The sequence below is a fragment of the Phoxinus phoxinus genome (assembly GCF_949152265.1).
Source record: "Phoxinus phoxinus genome assembly, chromosome: 10".
In the NCBI taxonomy this organism is placed as follows: domain Eukaryota; kingdom Metazoa; phylum Chordata; class Actinopteri; order Cypriniformes; family Leuciscidae; genus Phoxinus; species Phoxinus phoxinus.
Genome location: NC_136885.1, coordinates 15,779,207 through 15,805,260, shown reverse-complemented (window position 1 = coordinate 15,805,260; position 26,054 = coordinate 15,779,207). Strand labels below are relative to the sequence as shown.

At 37.7% G+C, this 26,054-nt stretch overlaps 1 protein-coding gene across 3 annotated transcripts in view; it reads right to left on the bottom strand.

Annotated features, from left to right (window-relative positions):
* nbeal2 (neurobeachin-like 2) overlaps positions 1–26,054 on the bottom strand; it is an 81,880-nt gene that overhangs the window by 2,821 nt on the left and 53,005 nt on the right. For all 3 annotated transcript variants that reach the window (XM_079625104.1, XM_079625106.1, XM_079625105.1), the window contains 28 exons: positions 25,358–26,047; positions 24,382–24,557; positions 23,146–23,302; positions 22,007–22,153; positions 19,134–19,451; positions 17,875–18,024; positions 17,520–17,677; positions 15,321–15,445; positions 14,988–15,105; positions 13,737–13,897; positions 12,576–12,709; positions 12,342–12,449; positions 11,944–12,039; positions 11,132–11,256; positions 10,752–10,892; positions 9,346–9,476; positions 9,152–9,261; positions 8,809–8,926; positions 8,625–8,722; positions 7,744–7,857; positions 7,534–7,620; positions 5,858–5,967; positions 5,246–5,418; positions 4,916–5,010; positions 3,708–3,824; positions 3,434–3,595; positions 2,171–2,319; positions 1,358–1,493 (listed from right to left, as the gene is read on the bottom strand). In XM_079625104.1, coding sequence (XP_079481230.1) covers positions 1,358–1,493; positions 2,171–2,319; positions 3,434–3,595; positions 3,708–3,824; positions 4,916–5,010; positions 5,246–5,418; positions 5,858–5,967; positions 7,534–7,620; positions 7,744–7,857; positions 8,625–8,722; positions 8,809–8,926; positions 9,152–9,261; positions 9,346–9,476; positions 10,752–10,892; positions 11,132–11,256; positions 11,944–12,039; positions 12,342–12,449; positions 12,576–12,709; positions 13,737–13,897; positions 14,988–15,105; positions 15,321–15,445; positions 17,520–17,677; positions 17,875–18,024; positions 19,134–19,451; positions 22,007–22,153; positions 23,146–23,302; positions 24,382–24,557; positions 25,358–26,047 — 4,404 coding nt within the window. The remainder of the gene's footprint in view (positions 1–1,357; positions 1,494–2,170; positions 2,320–3,433; positions 3,596–3,707; positions 3,825–4,915; positions 5,011–5,245; positions 5,419–5,857; positions 5,968–7,533; positions 7,621–7,743; positions 7,858–8,624; positions 8,723–8,808; positions 8,927–9,151; positions 9,262–9,345; positions 9,477–10,751; positions 10,893–11,131; positions 11,257–11,943; positions 12,040–12,341; positions 12,450–12,575; positions 12,710–13,736; positions 13,898–14,987; positions 15,106–15,320; positions 15,446–17,519; positions 17,678–17,874; positions 18,025–19,133; positions 19,452–22,006; positions 22,154–23,145; positions 23,303–24,381; positions 24,558–25,357; positions 26,048–26,054) is intronic.

Here is a 26,054-nt window from a genome sequence, read left to right as displayed (position 1 = left end):
ATTAATATTTTTAATTAGCAAGAACGTATTAAATTGATCAAAAGTTACAGTAAAGACATTTACAATGTTATTTCAAATAATTTTTTTTTTTACCTTTCTATTCATGAAAGAATGCTGAAAATATGTATCACCGTTTCCACAAAAAATATTATTATTTAAAGCTGCAGTCCGTCGTTTTTCCTCTTTGTCGCCATCTCTGTTAGAAATCTGCAATTGCAGTTATTCGCGGAATTATTAACTGTGCGTGGGTAGTAAATCGGCATGAAACAGCGCGGATGAACACAATGTATTGAGGCTGCCGCGTCGCTGTGGATACTGTAACGTTACTGTCATCAGCAATCTCAGAGTATACTTTTTGAAAGTGTCAACATTAGAATTTTCATCGGAAAATGTCATCTGAACAAGTAAGTAACATTCACTTTTGTTCTGACCAAATTCGGGGGGTGGGGGGAAGCATTGCAGCTATATCATGCTGATTAAATCTAACGATTGCTTATATCACGTCAAAACGTGAAAAATATATATATTTTTAAGTCTTTGGGTTTTACAACTGGTGAATCTCCAGTTGTCACTGGTGATTGTCGCTTTAAACTTTCGGGATCCGCCAAACCAAGTGCTAAGCTAAATCTCCACCTCCATCATCCACACACGCTAGCCGGGGACTCCTTCTCTATGTGTACAGAAGTGACGTAATGACGCAAAGACATGCTCGAAATTCCCGCGGAAATCCACCAGTACCACTGGAATTCAAATCATTATTACAAGCTTACCGTTTTGAATCGAGGCAAGGCAAGCAGATCATTTTGAACACTGGCTGGTTACGTTTTTTTTCAAAAATGTATTTTTTGATATTTTTAAACCCAAAAAAGTGCCGGACTGCAGCTTTAATAAAAATACATTCAACATTGATAATAATAGTAAATGTTTCTTAAGCAGCAAATCAGCATAATATAAATATTTCTGAAGAATCATGTGACACTGAAGACTGGAGTAATAATACTGAAAATTCAACTTTGCCATCAGAAGAATAAATTACATGTTAAAATACATTAAAATAGAAACCAGTTAGTTTAAATTATAACAATGTGTCACATTATTACTGTTTTAATCAAATTAATGCAGCATCGGTGCGCATAAGAGCACAACACATTAAGAAAAATCCAAACATTTGAATTGTAGTGTAACAATAAACCGTGACTGTCAACTTTATGCTGAAGTACTAACACTATAACCTCACAGAATATAGCTGACAGTTTCATTGGTCACTCCTTTAATGAGTAGCATGCATTCTATTTCAAACAGTAAAAACTGAATGGCTTAAACCCTTCCACATACAGACCCTCTCAAACTCACTCACCTCCTCTGGCTTTCCTGCTCCCACCACAATGAGTTTGCCATCCTCTAGGCCCACCAGGATATGACTGCTCTCCTTCGTGACAGACACACAGCGCACAGGGACCTTCAGGGCCAAGGGCGCCACAGCCAGATTTAAGCTACACACACACAGAAAGAGAGACTTGGGAATCAATGAGAAGTAAACATGGGCCCAGCTGCTGAAGATTTAATGTGATGACACAAAGGATTTAAGAATTCTTCTACAATAAAGATACATAAATAAATAAAAATGATCAAACAGGTTGAGCTACGCTGGGCAGCTGTACGCCTACACTACCGTTAAAAAGTTTGGGCCCAGTAGGATTTTTACTTTTTTTTTATAAAGTCTCTTATGCTCACACAGGCTGCATTCATTAGATCACAAATACAGCAAAACAGTAATATTCTTACAATTCAAAATAACTTTTATTAGTTTTAAATTTACTCCTGTGATGACACCGCTGATTTTCCAGCATCATTACTCCAGTGTCACATGATCCTTCAGAAATCATTCCAAAATGCTGATTTGCTGCTCAAGAAACATTTCTTGTTGAAAACAACTTAATATTGAGTGGAAACTGTGACTTCTTTCAGGATTCTTTGATGAATAAAAGGTTCAAAAGAACAGTATTTATTGGAAACAAATTGATTTGTAACAATGTAAAAGTCTTTACTGTCACTGTTGGTCAATTGAATGTGTCCTAGCTGAATAAAGGTATTCATTTCTATTAAAAAAAACACTGACCCCAAACTTTTGAACGATAGTGTATACAATAACTGTTAGAGGTGTGTTTACCTGTACAAGTCCCGAATGTGAAGGTTCCCCTGTTGTGTGCCCACGATGAGGTAGTCAGGCACTAGGTGCAAAGCTGAAATCTTCTCATCCAAGGTCTCAGATGCTAAGAGAGAGCCATTCACAGAATACACATGCAGTGCATACTTCTCCTACAGACAGAAAAACACACACAAAAAAAACACAATCAATCAATGTAACAGTCAAGAAACAGGACCCAAGTCAAGGGTTGAGAAGCACTGCACTAATAGACCTACAAATAAAACCAGTACATATATCTTTTTATTATTATTTATATATTTTTTTGCATTTTTATAATGTGTTACAATAACTATTTTAGGGGCTTTCACACTGGGTAGTTCTAGGAACTAGCCGCCAGGGTGGTTTCCTGAGAACTAATGGTGTTCCCCTAGGAACGTTTTCCTGGTTGCATTCGCACCGCCAGTAGGAAGTGACGTAAGTCGCGCTTATTGTGACCATTATTTTAACGGCGCTGAGAACGCCAGCCAGAGCCACAGTGCTCGCATCCTCCGTGTTCATTAGTTTATGGTCTGTGTCTAACAGTCCTGTCTAATATTTTATTAGATAGAACTGTTATACGTAGAAAGTAGCCAGTATATGAAAAGTTAGTAGCGTATGCCGGGTGGTTGATGTCCAGTGTTGCTAGCTGAGCAGAAATACATAATCATGTTTGGCTTGGCCCCCTCAAAGTTGCGTTGGATTTTCTCCTCAGCGTAAAGGTTGAGACGCCCATCTATCACTGTTTTCAATGTTCGTAGAGTTAGTTTGTAGAGTAAATATATAGGCTATAATCTGTGTGTTTTTAAAAATAGCGGGTGCTGGTGTTTTGAGTGCGTTTGGCCAATCAGCGTACAGTAACGTCACGGACAGTTCCTATGTTTTATGTATTTGAGGAGTGGAGAAGATATATATATATAGTGTTTCTTGAGTAAAGAGAAAGCTGTACTTATTCAAAGAACCAGTTTTTAATTTACCCCTGCATTGCAAACAAGCAGAGATGGTCCAAACTATGTGTGGGACTTCATTCACAATAGAGGTGGGCGGAGTTATGAGGTTTGACTTACAGTTTGAGAAACCAATGGAGTTACAAGCTTTGGTCCCAAGCTCTTTTTAATACATTTCATTGGTTAGATTTGCAACACCCACAGACAGACGTAAAGAGTAGTGATTTATGGGGGAAAATAAAAATGTTTCCGCCCGACAGCAACGACAAACAGTGTTTAGTGTTCTGCAGTCAATCAGCACCTTTCCAGCCGTGCGGCCCTCTATAACAGTCTGTGCCACTATGTGCCCCTCCATGCCGACCTCCAAGTGCGCCACAGGGGCAGGAACGCAGATCTCACACGGCGGTCTCAGGGTCCGCAGGTACTGTCCACGACGCACACTGTGCATGATTACTGTGCCATCCTGAACGAGAGACAAAGACAGCAAGTGAGAGGAAACTCATCAACCCTGATGGCAATGAAAAAAAGTTCAATTCCTGAAGGGACGTTTTAGAAATGGCCTGATTTAAACTGACCTTTGACCCTGAGATCGCTATATCCAACTCTGTGCTGAGGGCGACACACGTGACCTCTTGATCATGTCCGCAGAGGACCTGCACGGGCCGTGGAGACAGACCGCTAGAGAAACCACCCTACAGGTAATCAAAGAATATAATCACTAGTTATATTATATAATCATGCAGTAGTTCGGACTATTATTATATACACTACCGTTCAAAAGTGTTTGGTCAGTATGATTTTTTTAGTTGTTTATTATCATTTAAATGACCGGTTTCTATTTGAATATATTTTAAAATGTCATTTTTTTCCTGTGATGGCAAAGCTGAATTTTAGCAGTCATTACTCCAGTCTTCAGTGTCATATGATACTTTCATAAATCATTCCAATATGCTGATTTGGTGTTCAAGAAACATTTCTTATTATTATCACAGTTGAAAACAGTTGTGGTGCTTAATATTTTTGTGGTAACCATGATATATTATTTTCAGAATTCTTTAATGAACAAAAAGCATTTATTTGGAATAGAAATCTTTTGTAATATTATTCAATTAAATGTCTTTACTGTCCCTTTTGATCAATTTATTTTTTAATTTTATTTAATACATTAATTCATTTCATAATTAAACAAATCTGACTGACCACAAACTTCTGAACAGTAATGTATCACATATCAGTGATATAAAGTGTATGAAAATGCAGCATATCAGTAAATTAATCTCTATAACAGCTCAAATAAATATGCTACTAAACATACTTTAATTTTAAAAAGCTAAATTAAAATAAATATTAACAAATTAAAATAAAACAAAGGAATATAGTCTTCAATTGTCAATTAAGCAAATACTGCTTCAAATAATCATTCAAGTAAATAATTAGTAATAAAATCAAGAAAAAACAAACACAAATGCTTGAATTTTTTTAGGTAATTTTTTTTAATGTGTCCTTTTTGAATAAAAGTATTAATATCTTGACTTTTAAACAATAGTGTATATTTAGTTAAAATGAACCTGTGGACATTTTGACCAAGTCAAAAAAAAGAAAGATATGAAGCAGTACGGACGCCCTTGGGAATACAAGCGTTCACAAGCAGTGAGACAGAGAAATGAGTATCGAATTGAGTCGGTACATGTTACTACGGTACGTCTGATACTAGAAACACTAGTATCATTTTATTTTTTGTACTAACTTGGTACTAAAGTACAAGTATTTTGTGTTAGCAAACCTGTTGCATGACCTGCCACACCATGCATGTGTTGTCCCGTGAGCCAGAGATGAGGTAGATACCACAGAGATCCAAAGCCAGGCATGTGACCACATCTATATCCCACAGACAAGCGCATTAATTAGTCATTGTGACATGCATTCATAATCAAATGCATTATGAAATCAGCTATTTGCACCATACATATTATAAATGGTTTAATTCAAGAGGGAGCTGATAGTTATTGTTCAGTTTCAGCAACAAAAGATTCAATGAACAACTCTGCTTTATCTGACCGCAGCTCATTTCATTTAGGATTTAGCTGAACAACTCCAGACAGACGGCTCTCACCTATGTGACGGCAGATCCTGCCCACCAGCTTGGCCTTGCCTAACATAGTGACCCGCAGGCTGCAGTCCCAGTGCCCCCCGCTGAACAGCAGACGCCCGTCACTGGACACCACCAGCACCTGGGAGCCCATTTCCACCCCTGGGGAGAACGGCCCGCTGAGGAACCGCTGGGTCCTAAAAACAGATCAAACAAAAGGTTAGTACCAACAAACGGGACTAAACGTGTCAGCAGGAACAGTGGGGAGAACATTTTGAAATAGATCAATGTTGTGTTTAAGCATCAGATTCGACACATGTTAGCAAACCACTCATAAATAACAAGAAAGGCTTGGCAAAACAAATGCGATTTTACTACAAAGGACTCGATTTGACTAAAGAACATTATAGAGATGAAAGCAGCCAAACCACCAGAGTTTGATGTCAAATAGCTGCTGTTTATATGCGTCTATAAAGCTTTTGATTATTTGTCCAAGTACCAGTGTTGTCACCAAAAAATTACTTTCTGGCTAAACAAAACCTCGTCTTTAAAACTGTATGACATCACTGATCAAAAGCCTTAGCACATGATTATATAATGTGTATATAGTGAATAGTTGTGCGTGTTCAAACTTACTTTGGGTTGCTCACAGAGGGGTCTCTGGTGAAGGTGAAGTAATTGGCTATGTTCTTGTCGTAGGGCAGCCAGCTATGAGTGCCTATCATTCCATTAGCACTCACTGTCACCTTACAAACAGGACAAAAGCCATTCAAAACTCATTCAGATGCCGGTGTCTGTTCTGAAACAAACTTACTGATGTCTGGGAACCCCAAACTCGATGAACCATTTGTGAGAGACCACCTTACTAAAATGTAAAGATAGGTACACTACCGTTCAGATGTTTGGTGTCAGAAAGATTGAAAGAAATTAATACTTTTATTCAGCAAGGATGCATTAAATTGATCAAAAGTGACAGTAAAACATTAATAATCTTACAAATAAATGCAAATACATTTCTATTAATCAAATAATTTTCACCACAGATGATAATAGTAAATGTTTCTTGAGCAGCAAATCAGCATATTAGAATGATTTCTGAAGGATCATGTGACACTGAAGACGGAAGTAATTCAGTTTTGCCATCACAGGAATTAATAAAATGTTAACATATATTTAAATAGAAAACATTTATTTTAAATAGTAATATATTTCTCAATATTACTATTGTTTATGGTATTTTTAATCAAATAAATGCTTCTTTCAAAAACATTAAAGAATCTTACCAACACCAAATTTTAAACGGTAGTGTATTTTTTATGTTTACAGACCACTGATCTATAATAAATACATATGATGTATAGAGAGATAAGTGATAAAGATCCGTGTACACTAAAGTGAAAACAATATTAAGAGTGAGATAGACAAATTGTTTCCATAATTATCTAGAAAATATGTATTTTGTGTTAAGACATTTGTTAGAGTAATGTTTGTATTGTAACATATCTAATTAATTTCAAATTAATTTGTACAATGCTTTTCCAATAAATATAATTTCAAAGCAGTTTTACCGAGAATTGTGATCCCCTGCGAACAGAACTCCATAGATACAACACAAATATAAAATATTCTAACTAAATGCAAATGTTTTTATTTTATTTCATACTGTAAAAAAACAAACAAACACAATTCCTGATCAATCTTTAGAAAGTAGGTTAAAAAATAGTGCATTATTTTTTAAATTATGGAAAAAAAACGTGCATATTTAATATACACTGAGCACTTGATTCTTTTGCACGTAATAAAAAAGAAGATTGCTAGTATGACAGCGTGTAATCCTTTTTTTGGGGGGGATATGCAGCAAATGAATTTCAAGTATTACGTTTTTTACTTTTTTGAAAGAACATATTTAATAATAGCCACAAAATATTTTTTGTGGTTCTCAACATTTTTTTTTAAATCACTGTCCACAATAATATTCAAAATCTTAAGTTGTTTCTGATTAACTGCATTAGGATTTACAATTTCTACCCCATAAAATATTTTAGAGCTTGGCATAACAAGACAATTTATATTCATTATAAATTTATATTCATGTTTGTTTTGTCTTACTTTACATCATTTTAAGTCATCTTGAGGGCCCTTTGGAAGTTTGCTGAGGCCCCCTAATGGACCCGGGCCCTTTGGTTGAGAACCACTGCCCTAGCATCTTCCATGGACCCACTTGCACCCTAAAATTCCTGTTCTAAGTAATTGGTTCATCCTAAGCGAATATTAGTATACAACAAGTGGACATAACCGTGAACTAATCTTACCAGTATGTCAGAACCTGGGATGATAATGGAGCGGGTTTGATTTCTGGGCACCATGGCTTGCACTAACGGCAGACCATCACTCACCACCTCCACGAAAACAACATCAAAAACAATCACAACACAAATCACAGTTTCACAAAACACCAAACTCAAATTTGCCATTTCAGCACATTATTCAGTTGAATAAAATACTGATAGATGTGGACTTACCTCCTTGAAAGATCGGAGTTTACTGAGCTGATCAAAAAGGTTGGGGGGTAGTAAGTCCATACGGGCCTGCCGCCTGAATGCGTTCTCTGCTGACATACGGGGAGGATGAGGCTCCTGAAGAACACAGAGAGGGTTCACTTGTGCAATATTACCCACAATACATTACACAAATGGTTTTTAATCGCAAACTAAAACTGTTAAAAGCATTTTTGTTAACTGAAATAATGCTGAAATAAAATACAATATAAATATTAACACTTAACAATAAGGTCTCATTATTTAACGTTAGTTAAATCATTACCAAACATTAACTATCTATGAGCAATAAACTTGCTTAATCTTTGTTAGCATTGGGTATTATAAATACAACTATTCACTGTTAGTTCATGTTAGCTGAAGTCCACTAAGTAATATTAACAGACACAACTTTTGATTTTATTAATGTAAAATTAACATTAAGATTAATAAATGCTTTAGAATTATATTTCATTGTTCGTTCATGTTAACTAATGCAGTTAACTAACGTTAACAAATGGAACCTTATTGTAAAGTCTTACCAATTATTGGACGGAAGACTAACTGAAATAAGTTGAAGTTAAAGCACTGATATTACTAAATGGAAATACCCAAGTAAAACTGAAATGAAAATGAATTAAATAGTAATATAACAAACGAAAAAATCTGAAATTAAAATATATGAAAAAATTTGAATAAAATTACAAAAGCACATAAAAAAATTACTAAGAATGAATGATAACTGAAAATATAAAAAAGGCAATTCAAAATATTACTAAAAATTATAATAGTATATAAACAATAAGACTGTTCAGACCAGGAAGCGCAAGTATAATTAAGCTTATATATATATATATATATCCCACCTTGAGAAGCTGACAGGGCGTTTGGCCAAAGTTGCTGATGATGCCTTCCAGAGCCTTGCGCTCGGTCTCATTAGCTATGGCGTCCAGATCCACTGCACCTGCCAGCCAAAACACACACCGATCTGTCATATTTTCCATGTAGGAACATGTTCAAACTAATACGCACTCATAAGAGGCCTCTTACCCTCATAAGTGCAGTAGTAGAAGACATTAAGAGCCTCCACTGCTTCAGGTCCTCGCTGCTTATACCCGAATATCAGATCTATCCACTCATGCAGGTGAGCAGACACATACTCGCACTCCTTTAAACACACAGATACACAAGGAGAGTGTGTGTTAGATGAAGAACATCTATCGAGTGCATGTTTTTCTATTAAGCCATTGATCCTGCAGCATCACGGCAGAATATATATTTTTGCCATTGTTAATTGCAGTCTGAATTGGAAGTGATTACATAAAAATATATGTTTTTATTATGTGTGTGTGTTTTGAAATCAGTGTGTTGCGCATTGTGTCAGTTCCCACACCAAGGCTTTTCTGTGTTTCCTGATGAAGTCTTCACGTGAAGACGCCCAGGGGGGAAGCAACACATCATTGACCATGTCCTGATTCATTTGCAAGCATCCCAGATTAAAATCTGCACACAAGGCATAATAAAATGTAAAATCCATTTAACATATTTCTGTGGCAGTGTGCTTTTTTTAATCATTGACTCACTTACCGTTCAAGTTCTGCAGGAACTCTGGGAAATAGAAGAACTCTGGGATGAGCTCCTTCACATCCGCTGGACTCTCCATTCGCGCCTGCCACGCTGCTGCTACCGAATGAAACTGCCTATCGGCACAATCAAACCTACACACACACACACACACACACACACACACACACACAATCGCTCAAATAAGAGCAGCCCAGACATATCACAATGTTTATGATTACTTAAAAACCATTAGGTAAACAACACTACAACCTAGTGGTCATTACAAGGGAGTGCAAACAAACATGATATTTTATTAACAATATTTATAATATTATAAATATTTATAACATTTACAATTTGATGTTGGTGATCTACATTCCTTTATGGATACGTAGTTTTATAGTTTTGGAGTGTCAAAACCATCAAACTAATTTAAATTATCAATTAAATTTAAAGAGGACATATTATGCTTTTTTTATTATTATTACATTTTCAACTTTCTTTAGCTCTGCAAAATTACAAAGTCCACTCCAAACGAAATGACTCTCTATATTAGTTAGCACTTTTTCTTAACTCCCTGAAAGGCCAAACATTTCTTGAGTTTTCTTCCGGGAACGTACACGTCACAATATTCCTCATTTTAATTATTACCTCCTAAGGTATATGCACTAAAAAAGTTGCGAGGCCTGATTTAATTTGCATTAGAATTGTGTTGAAACTCGTGGTTATGGTAAGGGGCGTGACATTTCCGAAACACAACACACTGGGTCCAGCCGACCAATCAGAGCACATTGCACTTTTTGGAAGGAGGGGCTGCATAGAGACCGGAACTAAACAGAGCGTTTCAGACATACTTAGAAGAGACATGCTGCAACAATGCAACATATGTGATTTTTATTTTATTTTATTTTTTACATTCAAGCATGAATTCTATCAGATCCCAAAAACAAATTCAAGACTTTGAAATAGGGCATAATATGGCCTCTTTAATGATATTATTAAGATTTTAGTACAATTTGTACCTCAGGTAACAATACTTGGAATGAATAAATGCACACATTTGAGTACAAATGTCTTCAGCTATACAAGCTGAATGTGGCCCGCAGCAAAATTAAGCTCACCCTTGAGCAGGGGTGTCCAATGCTGCTTGAAGGGCCAACGTCCTGAAGAGTTTAGCTCCAGCCTGCCCCAACACGCCTTCCTGGAAGTTTCTAATAATCCTGAAGACCTTGATTAGCTGGTTCAGGTGTGTTTGAGCTAAACTCTGCAGGATGCTGGTCGTCCAGGAGCAGGATTGGACTCCTCTGCCCTTAGCTTGCAGCATTTGCCCAGTAGTATGACCGCACTGGTGTGTGTGTGTGTGTGTGTGTGTGTGTGTGTGTGTGTGTGTGTGTGAGTGAGAGAGAGAGAGAGAGTGTGTGTCTTACTTGCCGCTCTGGAGCTGTATATGTAATGAGGTGAAGGGCTCTGTGCGGATCATGTAGTGCATGACGCCGGCAGCATTAGAGTAGTGTGTGCCATAATGGAACTTATCGATAGTGCCTGTTGGGTCCTCAAAACTCTCATACCTATTCAAACAACAACAACAAGACACTTAGCAAGTCAGCTGAAAGATAAAACATTCTACATTACAGTGCTTTACCTTATGAAAGATCAAACTATTATAATTTCCTCATTTAAATCTATATATGAATCATGTTATAGCTATAGCTATCAGCTTGAGGTATTGTTATCCATCCTTCTTGTTTTGTGATACACATTCTTTGATCATGAGAATTCTGCAATGAGGACTGCAAGACTGTCTCACTTCTCCCTGACGTTCTGTGCATGGCGAGAGTTGACGACACCAATGGGTTTGGACAGATCTCTAAAAATCGATTGGTCTTCCAGATCCAGTTCAGCAGATGTGTAGTCACACAACACCCAGGGGAACTGAGAATACACACATGCACATGAAGAAAAGCGATGACTCGTGTGACCGGTATAATATCCAGTAATCATGCACATTTAGATTTTTCAGCAAAATGGATTTTAAATGCATATTTACCACACATTTAAATGGATTAAATTAAATCTAGGGTTATTAGAATGAATTAAAATAAATGTAAACATTTAAAGTGATATAAACATTAAAAAAACTAAATAAAATATGACAAAAAAAAATGCATAAATAAAATTAAGCGAGAAGCTGGGAAAGCTCCAACTTACACACGACACTACATAGGACAAGCGGTTTGAAAAAAAAATAATAATAATTTGAAAGCGAAAACAACAAAACAAAACATTAAAAAGAAAAAAGAAAGAAAACGAAAACAAAAGAAATGGAAATGAAACGTAAAAAACTAAACTAAACGAAAACAACAAAATAAAACAGAAATTTAAACAAAAACAAAACAAAAATAGAAAGTAAACGAAAATGACAAAATAAACAAAACAACACAAATTGAAATGAAACGAAAACAAAAAACAGCAATTAAATTAAACAAAACAAACTGAAATTAAACTAAATGAAAACTACAAAACAAAAAAGAAATTGAAACAAAATGAAAACAAACAAAAACAAATATTTTAACAAAACGAAAACAACAAAAACAAAGGCTAAGCTCTGTAAGGACTCACCACCGGATACTGGGATAAATCATTGTATGTGCGACCAGCAATGGTGTTGAGCTGCATCAGATATTCAAAATTGGAGATCTCTCTGCAAATCCATCTCTGCAAAATGAACATTAAATTAAAATAAACAGTTTGATTTAGATGGGTTTTTTGGGGGGGTCCTTTTAACAGGTTTTTATTGGCAGATACAATACAGAGGGAATAAGAAATGATGAGGAGATAGGGGGGAATGGGATTGGGACGCAATGCAGAGCAGTTTCCAATCAGAATCTCCCATATAAGCGCCAAGGCTCAATGTGTCTGGAGTTTGTGTTAATCACTTGGCCAGGGCAAGTAGTAAGTTTAAATTCCCCACATAAATGGAAAAAAAATTGATGAGCATTCTTTCATACAAGACGTACGTGAGTCAGGTTGGAGGCTTTCAGGAGCTCCTGAGGAGAGCGAGAACCAAAGTAGAAGAGATTGGGCGGCCTGAGACCCAGGATCCTGGAGTAGACTTTGTTCCGCACCTGTGGGAAAACCCAAACAAATATTAAAAACACGGAGACCTCGAATACCACCAATGCTTGCTGCCATCTACTATGTGTCCTTTTCCATCGTCTCTCCTACAGTACGACAGTTTGTGTCTAACTCACCCCCTTCCTGAAGTTGATGAAGTAGTGTGCCTGGTCAATGAAGAACAGCTCTAGCGCTGATCTCCGCAGGTTATATCGCCTCAGGTGGACCTCCCTTAGCTGTGACAACGACCTCTTGAAATCAAACCCAATACCTGGATGGACAGTCAAAAAGCATTCGCATTATAATCATGAATCATATCTTATCCAATTCACTACTGGTCAAAAGTTTGAAATAATTAATATCCATTAATGTTTTTGAAATACTCTTATGCTCACCAAGGCAGCTTTTATTGAATCTAAAATACATTAAAAATAGAAATACTGCGAAGTACAATTTGAACTGTTATATAATATATAACTGTAACTGTTATATAAAAACTGTTTTCAGATTTAATATATTTTAAAATGTAATTTAGTCTTGTGGTGACAAAGCTGGATTTTTAACATCAATACTCTTCCTTTCAGAAATCATTCTAATATGCTGATTTGGTGCTCAATAAACATTTCTTCTATTATCAATTCTTCTTATTATCAATATAATATTACAGTTTATGCTGCTTAATATTCTTGCGGAAACCGTGATACCCCAAACTTTTGAATTGTAGTGTAATCAAAATAAATAAATGATTTCTTATATTCAGCAAGGGTGCATTAAACTGATCAAAGGTGAAAGTAAAGGCATTTATAAAGTTCCAAAAAAATATATTTCAAATAAATCATGATCTTTTGAACTTTATATTCATCAAAGAATCCTGAACAAATGTAACATCAAGTTTAACATTGATAATAAGAACCATTAATAATAATCAATATAAATAATTCGTCAATTACAATTGATAATAAGTGAGCACCAAATAATCATATTAGAATGATTTCTGAAGGATCATGTGACACTGAAGTAATGACGCTGAAAATTCAGCTTTGCCATCACAGGAATAAATAACTTTTAAAATAGATTAGAATAGAAAACAGCTACTTTACATTGTAATAATGTTTCACAATATTACTGTTTTTACAGTAATTTTGATCAAATAAATGCAGCATAAGAAACTTCTATCAAAAAATAAAAGTGTACACCCATTCATTAGGTGAACAATGAACGGAGGCTTATCAGCGAGACAAACAAAAGAGGTTGGGCAATATGACGGCATATCCGGTCCGATACAAGCTGCAACTCACCTTCCTCGGTCTCCTCTTTCTCACTGCTGCCATCATAGAAGTACAGGTGGTGTGTTGTGACCTCCAGACGACCTGGTACCACGGCAACAATAGTGATGAGCTCACACTCCTCTGAGAGCACCAGCTTTTCTTTCTGGCTCTCCTCCTCGCCCTCCTCCGCCCTGAGGAATGACACACACACACACACCCTGCTTAACATGCGCTCGGTCACAAAAAAAACAGAAAGGCTGAATCATTACTCAATTGATTCGTTCAGGAACAAAACACCACTACTGTGTGTTACTTGGAGATGTGTAACAGTTGATTCTGCGAAAATCAGAAACTAAAATAAGCAGTAGTAATAAAGTTACTAAACAAAAAAGTAAAAAAAACAACAACTAATAAACAACAAAATTAGAAAAACGTAACTAAAATATATAAGAATAAAGTATATATTAATAAATACTATAATCATATATAAATACTAAAAAGCACTGGTAAGTGCTGATATTCAGAACAACCTAGTTTAGTGATTCTGAAACATGATTTGATGAGCCACATTTTAAGACATTATAATTTGCAGATAAGTAAACATAATATGGTTGCACCCATTTGTCATGATCCCAGCCTGTGTTTTCTGCTCTTGTGTGGACTTTTATGTTATTTCCTGTTTTGTGCCATGTTTTGTAGTTTCTCTTGTAGATTAGTTTGATCCCAGGAATGTCTTGTTTGCCAATTACCCCTTGTGTATTTAAAACCCCAGTGTGTCTTGTGTTCCTTGTCGAGTCTGGTCCTACATGGATGTTATGTTTGCTGCACTCATTCTGTTCTCCATGTTGGATTTGTTATGTTTATTCTATTATTAAACTCACTGCATTTGGATCCAACTCTCCTTTGTTTTTGAGTTCACCCTACGTGAGACTATTACTCGGCGGAAGAAATGTTTATCCTCATTATTATTATTATGAATAAACTATATTTTGAAAACTGGGTGTCATATTGCTGCTGACAGAATATTTGATTTTTAAAAATGTATTTTAAGTAACATGCTAAAATATGATATTAATTATATTATTAAAATATCATTTGTATTCTATTGCTATTCTATTGGATTCACATACCAATTTTTTAATACATAAAAATAAGTTCCTTATATATTATAAGAGAATTCTTTGCAAGGGGTTCATCATATTTGGTGGTTCTTGGCATCAACCAGTTTAATTTAGATCTGGTTTAGATAATGAGTGCTCAGAATTACAGTAGGACACTCACTCTTCAAGGAAGACAAAATCCTCATCTTCTAGTTTGTCATCCTCCATGTCACTAACTTTGGCTTCCTTGGCAACGGCAAGAGGGAGGGGTTCGGTCGAGCTGCGAGGGCTGTCGGCTCCTGCAGAAAAATAACTCCAACATATAAACATTAACATTGAAATAACAAAGAGTTCAAGTGGAGAGAGATGATGTTAAAGTACATGGTCTAGGCACAAAAAAATCACAATGGCCATTTACCAACAGTCATTCTGAGATCTATTACTCCCTATTGTTTTCTTCAGTATCATTCATTCATTTATTAAAACTCATTTAGCAGATTACAGGGATACTAACCCATGTTATCTCTCAGTGCACTGGCATCACAGTGAGAATCAAAGTTGTAGTTTGGCACCAGCTTCAGACGCATCTTAGAGTACGTCTCTGCACTGGACAGTTTCCATCTCACCTCTGGCTGATCCCTGAAACACAAACACTTCCACTCAGTCCATCATCACACATACCACAATATAATACTTAGATATACAGGATCAGTGTATACAACTGAACCTCACTTCAACTCAGTTTACGGTGGCACTGGTTAGAGAGTCAGACTGGTAACCCGAAGGTAGCGGGTTCGATTCTCAGTAGCGGCATGAAATTACCCTTGAGCAAGACACCTAACCCCCAATCACCAATCACTCCACGGGCCCTACAGCAAAACATGCTGCCCACTGCTCCGGGTGTGTGTGTGTATTCACTACTCACTGCACTAACTTGGATGGGTTAAATGCAGAGGACAAATTCCGAGTATGGGTTACCATACTTGGCCTTCACATTTCACACACACACACGCGCACACGCACACGCACACGCACACACATATACACACGCACATGCACACACACATATATATATATATATATATATATATATATATAAAAAGTGAAAAGGGGAAGTGACATGTGAAGGCCAAGTATCATGTTATATATATACACTTCCTGACCAACAGAAAAAAAGTCGCTGTTTGGTTTTAAATAGGCAAATGCTTAAGAGTCTATGATTGGATCATTATTGCATTGATTATTATGTTTCTAGCATGTTGTTCTTCTAACCCTAATTGATGGAGTGTGTAGGTTTTCAAACAACTTGTTCCATTTAGGAGGACACATCATGGGCATATTCCAGGATGACAATGTCAAGGTGCATCAGGCTCACATTGTGAAACAATGGTCTTAAATTAATTGAGAGTCTTTGGGATGTGCTGGAGGAGACTTTACAGAGTGCTGGACTCTTGCATTGTCAATACACGATCTTGACCAAAAATGTATGCACCTCTTGATGGAAATAATATCACAACATTTCTTTTCATCAATAGGTGCATCAATTTTCTATATTGGCAGACTAGATCTGCTACACTGCTGCTGCTGTTGATTATTGCTGTTGCTGCAGAGCAAGTACGTACTTGCTACTGCCATTAGATAAGATATGCTGCTGATGTAAGCAATAAGGACCTCGAGGCTAGTGCTGTATCGTGAATAAGTCACGGCTGAAAAAAAGCAGAGTAAACCCCTTCAGCCGTGACTTATTCACGATACAGCACTAGCCTCGAGTACCTTATTGCTTTTACAAAACGGTTCCCACACAATACAAATATTAAAGCCACAAAATATATGCATCAATGCAACTTTCATGAAGTAAAATAACTAAAAGCCTTCCTTCCGCTAGAAAAAAATAGTCTCTGACCGTGAACAGCAACAGAAGTTACATTATTTCGTCATTAGATGGCGGCAAAGACGGTCTTTATGAGTGAGTGAGTGTGAGTGAGTGTGAGTGAGTGAGTGAGTGAGTGTGAGTGAGTGAGTGAGTGAGTGAGTGAGTGAGTGAGTGTGTGTGTGTGTGTGTGTGTGTGTGTGAGTGAGTGAATGAGTGTGAGTGAGTGAGTGTGAGTGAGTGTGAGTGAGTGAGTGTGTGTGTGTGTGTGAGTGAGTGTGAGTGAGTGTGAGTGAGTGTGTGAGTGAGTGAATGAGTGTGAGTGAGTGTGAGTGAGTGAGTGTGTGTGTGTGAGTGAGTGAGTGTGAGTGAGTGTGAGTGAGTGTGTGAGTGAGTGAATGAGTGTGAGTGAGTGTGAGTGAGTGAGTGTGTGAGTGAGTGAGTTAGTGAGTGAGTGAGTGTGTGTGAGTCAGTGAGTGAGTGAGTGTGAGTGATTGAGTGAGTGTGAGTGAGTGAGTGAGTGAGTGAGTGAGTGAGTGAGTGAGTGAGTGAGTGAGTGAGTGAGTGAGTGAGTGAGTAGAGAAGAGTTTAAAATCGAAAGGACTTAAACTTGTTGTGAACATGGAGAAACAAGACTGACAAATGACTAGCGTGTCAGGCACGGGAAACCCCCTAAACTGTTAAAAGGACAAGTTATCGACCGATCAGCCTGCGCCATGTAGAGTTTCATGACTGAACTGCTGTGTACACTACATACCGGTATATACATAAATATCTATAAATAAAAAAATACTTCAATGCATCACATTCACTAAGCATCAGAAAGGTTTAACGCATGCAGACCTGAGAGCCCATGCTCCTCTCTCACTGCTCAGTAATCTACGCAGTGATTTCCAGTGCCTCCACACCACCTCCTGCTGGCCGTTAATCATCTTCTGCACAATGTGGTAGCGGCTGTTCTCTGTGCGCACTCGTTTTAGGTACGGGTCAATGATGAGCTCCTGGAAAGAGAAGAGCACAAACAGCCCATGTTATTAACTCATCTGTCATAAACGCTTGTTTCATAGTTTGGGATGTGTAATAAATAATCCCAGTATTCCCAAGCAGTAAGCACTCAAGGTTTGCTCCATGTATGGATCAAACCAGCAATCCTCCAACATATTCCCTCTGTATTGGAATAACTGGGGTTAGCAGACACCTGAAACTTGGCTTTGCAGTCAGAACGGTCCTTGTCTCTTCTCTGCACGGTGCTCATGAGGTCATCAAAGCAGGAATTCCAAAAGTTGGACATCAGGTCGTGACTCTTTCCAAAAGTGTCCAGCTCATACTGCTGCATTGTGGGCTCCACCTACAGGCATATATTATGAAAAACATTACACGTGGTTTAAAGTGGATATTTCCTGCACTAAAATAAATGCATACAATTTATTTTTAAATTGTAAAAATAATATAATAAATGAATGCATATAATAACTTAAAATAATAATTGTAATCATTTCATAAATGTCTACAATATATTTAAAATGATTACAATTTGTAAAAAAAAAAAAAAAAAAAATAATAATACTGAGGTCTTCTATCATATTACTGTTGTTGACATTTTGCTTTGTTCATTCATACTCAAAATGTATTATAGCAACCTTTTAAAAAACAAAGTTAATGAACATGACACATTTTAATGCTGAACAATCAAAACACAAACATTTTACTCTCTCTTCACCTCCCCTCACCAGATGTATATAGATATAGATATATTTGGGAATAGTGTAAAACCTGGTTTATGTCCCGATTCAAGGCATGGTAATATACCGTGTGATTTGTATACACGAACAGTCCAAACAGGGTAGATTTATAACCACACACAGTCACACTCCAGCCTTCATAAATCTTCTCTAGGTCACTCTGCCGTGATGGCTGTTTCATTTAAAACGCATGGTTTGTTTTGGATTTGTGAGATGAGGCGAATAAATCAGAATTTTTCTATCTTGTTTTGGCACTGGATGAACAAAAGGGTCTAAATAAAGAGTTCATCACTACAATGGAAGCGGATTAACCGTCAAAGTGCCCTCATGCTAAAACAAACACACGTCCACGGAGTAAGTTATTCACTGTTTTAGAGAGAGGGGTCTACGGCTCTGAAACCAGTCGAACAGCTTTAGGTGAACTTAAATGAATCCAAGGTGATTATATAATATGCAACAGATGTGAACGAGGGTATGGGTTATTTCAACGAAAAAAGGTGCTTTAATCCTTCACGACTGAGCTTATCTTGTTTGACTGAGAATGAGGGCTGAGACACTTAGTCTTGTCGTTCTGCATCCAAAAAAGGTAAAACAAAAAAGCTTTGTGGTAACATATCCTGACACGGAGAAGCTGCCAGCTTATCGTAAGGTAAACAGTCTAACTGGGTGACTGCTAGGCTGTGTGTGTGTGTGAGGAAGATGGGGCTGTACTGACGTGGTTCTGGAAGAACTGCTGCCACTCCGCAGTGCTGCAGTAGTTCTGGAGGTCCTGGGTGAAGGAGGGGCTGCCGTTGGTGGCGGGGAGGTTGGGGAGCAGATTCTGAAGGGTGGTGCGTTCCGCATGCTGGTCCAAGAGCGTTCGGACGATGGGCACCAGCGGGCTCAGCAAAACCTCGGCGCCTGGGTCTGAACCAGAGTTTGCTGGCCAAAGTGGTGCACCGAGTCGACCCAGCAGAAAACACACCTCCTCCCAGGAGAGACATAGCACGGTTTGCAGCAGGCTATGAAGCTTTAAACATGCCATCTCACACACCTAAGGAGACAAAATAGCAGATATTACATGTTACTGTCCTGATTTTAAAGTTGTCTGTGTTTATTGCCTTTTTTCCTGTCAACATTAGGCTTTTATGTTGATATCTGTATTGTGAAAGTATTTTGAATATGATCAGAGTGGCATACAATCATTTTACGTATTATTCCTGCAGTATAAACTACAATACTATAATGGAATAATAGCTTATTACATACTGCAATAGAATATCATTTGTTAATGTTATGCTCTGTATACTATTCTATAGTATATGCTATATACATAGGGTGACCATACGTCCTCTTTTTCCCAGACATGTCCTCTTTTTGGACCTAAAAAAAAGGCGTCCAGCATTTATAGATCGCTCCATAATGTCTGGGATTCGGCTTTTGCTTTCTACAGTCGCCATTCATTGTGTGCGTTTTTGCACGCCACCATTGGTCTGTCAGACCAATCAAACATTGGTCAAACTGCATCTCAATCTTTCCCTCAGCCCCACGGCAACAGCCAAGAGACAGAGCAGCGCTTGCTTGTCAACAGTGGCTCATGGCTCCTGAACAGCATAAAAAAAAGCCCAAATGTAAATTCACAGATGATTTACAGAGAAAATGTCCATGTTTTTGTCTCGTCGGGATCCGTGTGAAACTAAATGTATGACCTGTAAAGCTGGGCCGCATAAGGAAAGTATACCAAAGATCATCAGGAGGACTGAAATAATTTTTGACTGAAATTGTGTTTTTTTTTTTATGGCAACTGATTTTTTATACTATTTTAACCTATGGCCATGAAAAGAACCGTGTCATGTAAAAGTAGATAAAAGCTAAACTATTTTATTATTTGATTGTTATTATTCTATTGTTGCGGGCCAAAAGTTGAATGGAAAGGATGTATTACTTCATGAATTAAGTTCAATAACATAGTTGCATGGTTGTGAATGCATTTGTCAAGTAGTTGTTGATGCATTGTCCAAGCAGACTGAACACGTAATACGCATGTGCATGACGCCATCGGTTTCAGAGGTTTCCTTTTTGCTGTTCACATGGAGACCGTTTTCGAAAACCTGCACTTTGAAACCCGTTTGAAACCCATCCAAAACGCTGTTGTCGTGTAAACGAACGACCAAACCGCATAAAAAGTCTTCCGTTTTTAGTTGGTACTGTATCCCACAGTGCCTTGCATTTGACTTGTCAAGTTTGACGAGTTAACACGAGAATACCAGGCCTTGATCATTTGATCGGCTTCCAGCTATTAAGAAACTCACACAAATCGATGATTGATGACACACAAAACTGGTTTTATTTCCAAGACTTGGATGCCATTCACTTTAAACAAAACAAGCGATGCAAAAAGGTAATGTGACAATGTAGCTAATACCAGTTGAAGTGTTTATCACTGTGAAAGGCATCCCGTCTTACATTAAAAAAACAACAGGCAGTATATAGTATACTACACAAGATGCAGTTAACAATAAGCTATTATTCCTTTCCATCTAAAATCATGTTTAACAGCATGAATCTCCTGTGTCATCCCTTGTTAGTCTTGTTTATCTTCATGTTTGCCTCTTGTCTTTGTCTAAAGGGTTATTTCTGAAACACGGCTTTCACGGAGAGTGGCACTTGGTTGTCTAAGCTTATTATAGAGTTCCTGTGAGCACAGCAGCTCTTTATATGAGCTCATATGCGGAGCCATTTTCATTTCACGGTTTTAAGGATGCATTTATGCTAGTTAATTTATTCTTTGATCCAATTATTGATTTCTATGAATATTCACACATGCCTTATGGTCAAAATTAAAGTGCCCCTATTATGCTTGTTTGGGGATATTACCTTTTATGCAGTGTGTAATATAGCTGTTTATATAAAGTTTTAATAATTATAGCTGAAATATTTTTTAGACTGCGTGAGAAAAGAGGTGATGCTCTTAAAGTGTTTTTTAAAAGTCGGACCCTTCCAAATTAAGAGTCTTTTTTCACAAACAACCAATTATTTGAATTAAGGCACATTATACTAAAGGAAATATTTACAAGCTTAGTGCTGTATAAACAGACAACCTGATAGGAACAAACATGTTCATGAACAGCAGACTGAAAGAATCTATGAGGCAGGCACATGTTTTCCTGAACTGCCCAACCGTAATTCAGTTCCTCAGTCAGTTGATATGATCTAATTTAAGTGTGGGATTGGTTTGAGTAAGTCTGGAGAAGAACGATAAAACCCCCCACACATCTCCATATACGGACATCTGCTCTCCATTGGAATGAACTAAAGCTACATACAAAAAAAAAAGCTCTTTAAAGCCCAAAAGCATATCTAATAATTCTGAACATGCCCATGGAAAATGTGTGTGAGTTTTAACACTCCACCTGAGGAAGGGAGTATAACAAGTGTGCAATTTCAACACCATCATTTATTTTATTTAGTTTTGTTTGACACTGTCATAATAATCATTCAGTTCATCCCACATAATCAGCTAATATAAACACATTTGTAAATGTCAAAGAACAAGAATTTTATAAAACAAACCTGGAATCCCTGGTTTATCTAGTAAGATGTGTGTACCTGTGGGTTCTGCTGCTGCTGAATGTATCCAGTGATGATACGCAGGCCAATCAGAGACATCTCTTTGAGCTCAGCTGACCCCGCTGACCCGGGGGTCGTGTGCCACGCTTGCAGCCTGTCCAGCAGATTTACAACCCCTTCAAAGATCTGCCACGAATATAGACACGAATATAGTCATTCAAAAATTAACACATTCTTTACAGTAAAAAAGCAACACCAGAAGAAAGTTTCCTTAAAATGATGTACCGGTATATTACATATATGATTATACAGTACATATGAGATTCTATGTGAGCGGGATAGTGTGCTCATATTGTCTCACTACCCAGATCCTTACAAGTTGTGTGTTATACGTTCTAAAGTTTGGAGTCAAAGATTAAGATTGTGATAAGATTTTTTTAAAATAAGCAATTCATACTTTTATTCAGCACTGATGACGCACTGAATTGATTGAAAGTGACAGTATTTTTTTACATATATTTATATTTCAAATAAATGCTGTTCTTTTGAACTTTCTATTCATCAAATAAATCAGTAAATCACCGTTTCCATAAAAATATTAAACAGCACAACTAGTTTCAACATTGATACTAATATTAAATGTGTATTGAGCTTCGCATATTAGACTGATTTCTGAAAGATCATGTGACACATGTGAGTAATGATGCTGAAAAGTCAGCGTTGCCATCACAGGAATAAATTTAATTTTAACATATATAAAAAGGTATAATACATTGTAATAATATTTCACAATATTATTGTTTTTACTGTATTTTCTTTAAAATATCTTTAAAAAAAGCCTTGGTGAGTCTTTCGAAGACTTTCAAAAACATTGCAAATTTGTACTGATCCCAAATTTAAAAAATTATGTGTTATGTCGTGCAGATCTGAAAAAAAAAAAAAAAAATTGTAATGTGCATCGACAATCTTAATGATCTGTTTCCAAATACAAAAAATATATATTTTTCCTGACAGATTTAAAAGCCAAATTTAATTTGTGTGTAGTGTGAACATCCTCATTCTGAATATCCTCCAACTTCTTGTTTCAAACTCTTCTGGCTTTGGAATAAGAGTCTGTGAGTTAAAAAAATAATAAAGACAATATCATATAAAAAAGACTATATCAATCCATTCCTAACCTTCTCACTCCATAGTGTTTGATTGTCAGTGCCCTCGGCGAATAGGAAGTCCTGGAGCAGTCTGAGGAGGCGAAGCAAAGAAGGCACATGGTGCAGAGACACGCCCTGAGAGTCCCTCAAATCTGACAGAGACGACTCCAGCATCATCTCCAACAGACTACAACACACAGTAGACACATGAGGCATCTGTACCACCCCCACCAGCTTAGAATGTTTGTTCACAGCCACAAAACAAAGACAATACAATTTGTCTTGAACAAGTCATCAGACAGGCACACCCTGATACTTAAAGTAAAAACAAGCTCTATGCCGATGCAATGCTGAAGCCACACCAAAAAAAGCAACAGCCCAGTAGCGCAAAGAACTTCTGCCCTCCAGAGATCCCCACCCTGCCCTCGTCTGAACCAAAGGAATCCAGAAAACACTTTAATGTACGGTCCCTCCCTTCAGCCTCTGATCTCTCCTGGATTTTAATTGCAGTAGTTGTTCTTATAATAGGGGCAATTTGCAACTTAAAGAGGTCATATTATGCCTTGATTTTGTTTTTGAGGTCTGCTAGAACAGGTTTTCATGCTTGAATGATCAAAAAATAATTAAAAAAAATATTCCACATATTTTACATTATCGCAGTAACGTGTCTCTTCCCAGTTTAGTTCTTGTGTATATGAAACCCCTCCTTCTAAAAAAAGAGCAATGTGCTCTGATTGGCCGGCTAGACCAGTGTGTTGTGATTGGTCAACCGCTTTGAGCGTGTTTCAGAAATGCCAATGAGTTTTAACACACTACTAGTCCCCTTTTTTTGCGTTTGCCTTGGACGGGAATAATTATAAAGAGGAATATTGTGACGTACGTTCCCGAAAGACTACAATCGAGCTCAAAAAACAGTGCTTACTGCTATAGAGAACAACTCCCTTTGGATGTTAAAACAGCAACATTACACACTAAAGAAAGATGAAAATGTAAAAAAAGCATAATAGGTCCTCTTTAAAACAAGCTTTACAATGTATAAAACAGAAAAATGCCCATTTCTGTGCAACCAATACTGTGGTTGCTAGGGTGTTCTGTGCGTTGTTATGGCTTTGCTTATTGGTCCAAGTAAAAAAAGTGTCTAAGATTAATTCAAGTCTATGACAGTTTTCTCGGTCATGCTACGTTAAAAAAAAAGCATATTATGCTCTCTGGGACAGAGGAATTGTTAATGCAACAACAAAACCATTAAAGTTCTACGTTTCTGACCTGCGTTTGATGTCGTCAGGTGGCCGCACCAGTTGGCAGGACGAGCCAAGCTTGGTAAGGACAGAGAACACCTGACCCCTTTCTCTCCATATCACATCCTCAGACCCCTCAGTGCCACTCCAGAGCACAGAGAATACGATGTTTGTCAGCAAATTACACAACTCTTCCTCTGGAGCCTAATGAGGGGATAGAGAGGCAAGTTTTTAGCTATCAGTTAACAAAGTATTACAAAGTTTGACTCATGTGTGTTCTGAATGGATATTAGCACATTATTATGTGGTTGCTGGAGGGGTTCTGGGTGGATGCAAGATTGTTACCTACTAGCCCATGTCAAAAGAGCTAAAAAAAAAAACAGGTTAAACCAGCCTAGGTTGTTTGCTGGTCTTAGCTTGTTTAAGCTGGTCTTGCAGCCTGGCTAATCTTGTCTGTTTTTTCCAGCATGGTCAAGTGTCCATGCTATCCTGCTCACTACACTCTGGTACACCCTTTAATTACTGGGTTTCAATCCAAAATGTTTTTTTTTGTGTGCAAATTTTAAACACTGAACAACTTGGTTTTCTTTTAACATGCTTTTTACTTTGCTTATCATTTGGTCTATAATTACGTCCTGCGATATTGTCTGTTATCCTGTTTCAGCGTCTAAATCCCGAATTAACCCTTCAACCTTTATTCACTATTCCCTACATTATTCTACTAATATAGTCCACTGAATGAACAAATGAAAATGAGTGAGCGAATTCAGACAACTTGTGTCGGAAGTGCTGTAGATGCCATATTCATTCAGTGTGAAGCTCACAGTGCATGGGTTTAGCAGCTAGGTGTTGAGTGTAGATCTGATTTTTAGAGGAGTGCAACTGGGATTGAATGAGTGTACTCGATAATGTCCACTATGGTTTCGCACTCCAGCACAAATGGCTGTCCCCTTAAATAGGGTATGTGGGTGATTCCGGACACCGCCAGGGTGTTCAGCATGTACCTGTGGGTTGGATGTGTTGGAGATGGTGTCTGTAGGTTTTTCAGTGCTATAGCTTGTGTCGTCCAGAACGTTGGACAGACTGGAGCTCTTGCGTGGTCTCATGCCAGGGAAGGTCTTACTGTGCTCCAGAGGAGAAGGGGTCTCTGGCTGGCTACCCACAGGGGTCTGAGGTCCCTTTTGAAGTTCCAACTCAAAGGGTGAGCTGAAGGGCGAGAGAGGCTGATACACACTTTCCTCTTCCTCTAGCAGGCGGGACGATGGTGGTATGTCCACGTTGTTGGACAGGGAGGACGAATGGCTGCTTTGTTCTCCAGAGTCAAAAGGCTTGAAGTGGAGGGAACCGTTCCTGAGTTGTTCGGTTGACGGGGGAGACTGGGAGAGGTCAGAGTAGCCCTCGGACGCATCCGGAGTTTCTCCTTCTTCCTCCTCATACTCCTCTTCATGGCGGGCAGTGAGGGAGATGTAGACGTTCTGCCGAGTGTCCTCCATTACGCTGTCCTCGCGTTGGAAGACGGGTCTGGAAAGAACAGGGTCCAGCGAGGTGGGGGGGCTGGATAAATAATTGGATAGGCTGCGAAAGCGAGACTCGTACGATTCTTTGACGTAGAGTTTGGTGAGAACATCCTGCCAGCCTGATTGACGAGCGAGCTGCTTCACATACTCTTCGTTAGAGTAGATCAAGTGGAAGAGCTACATG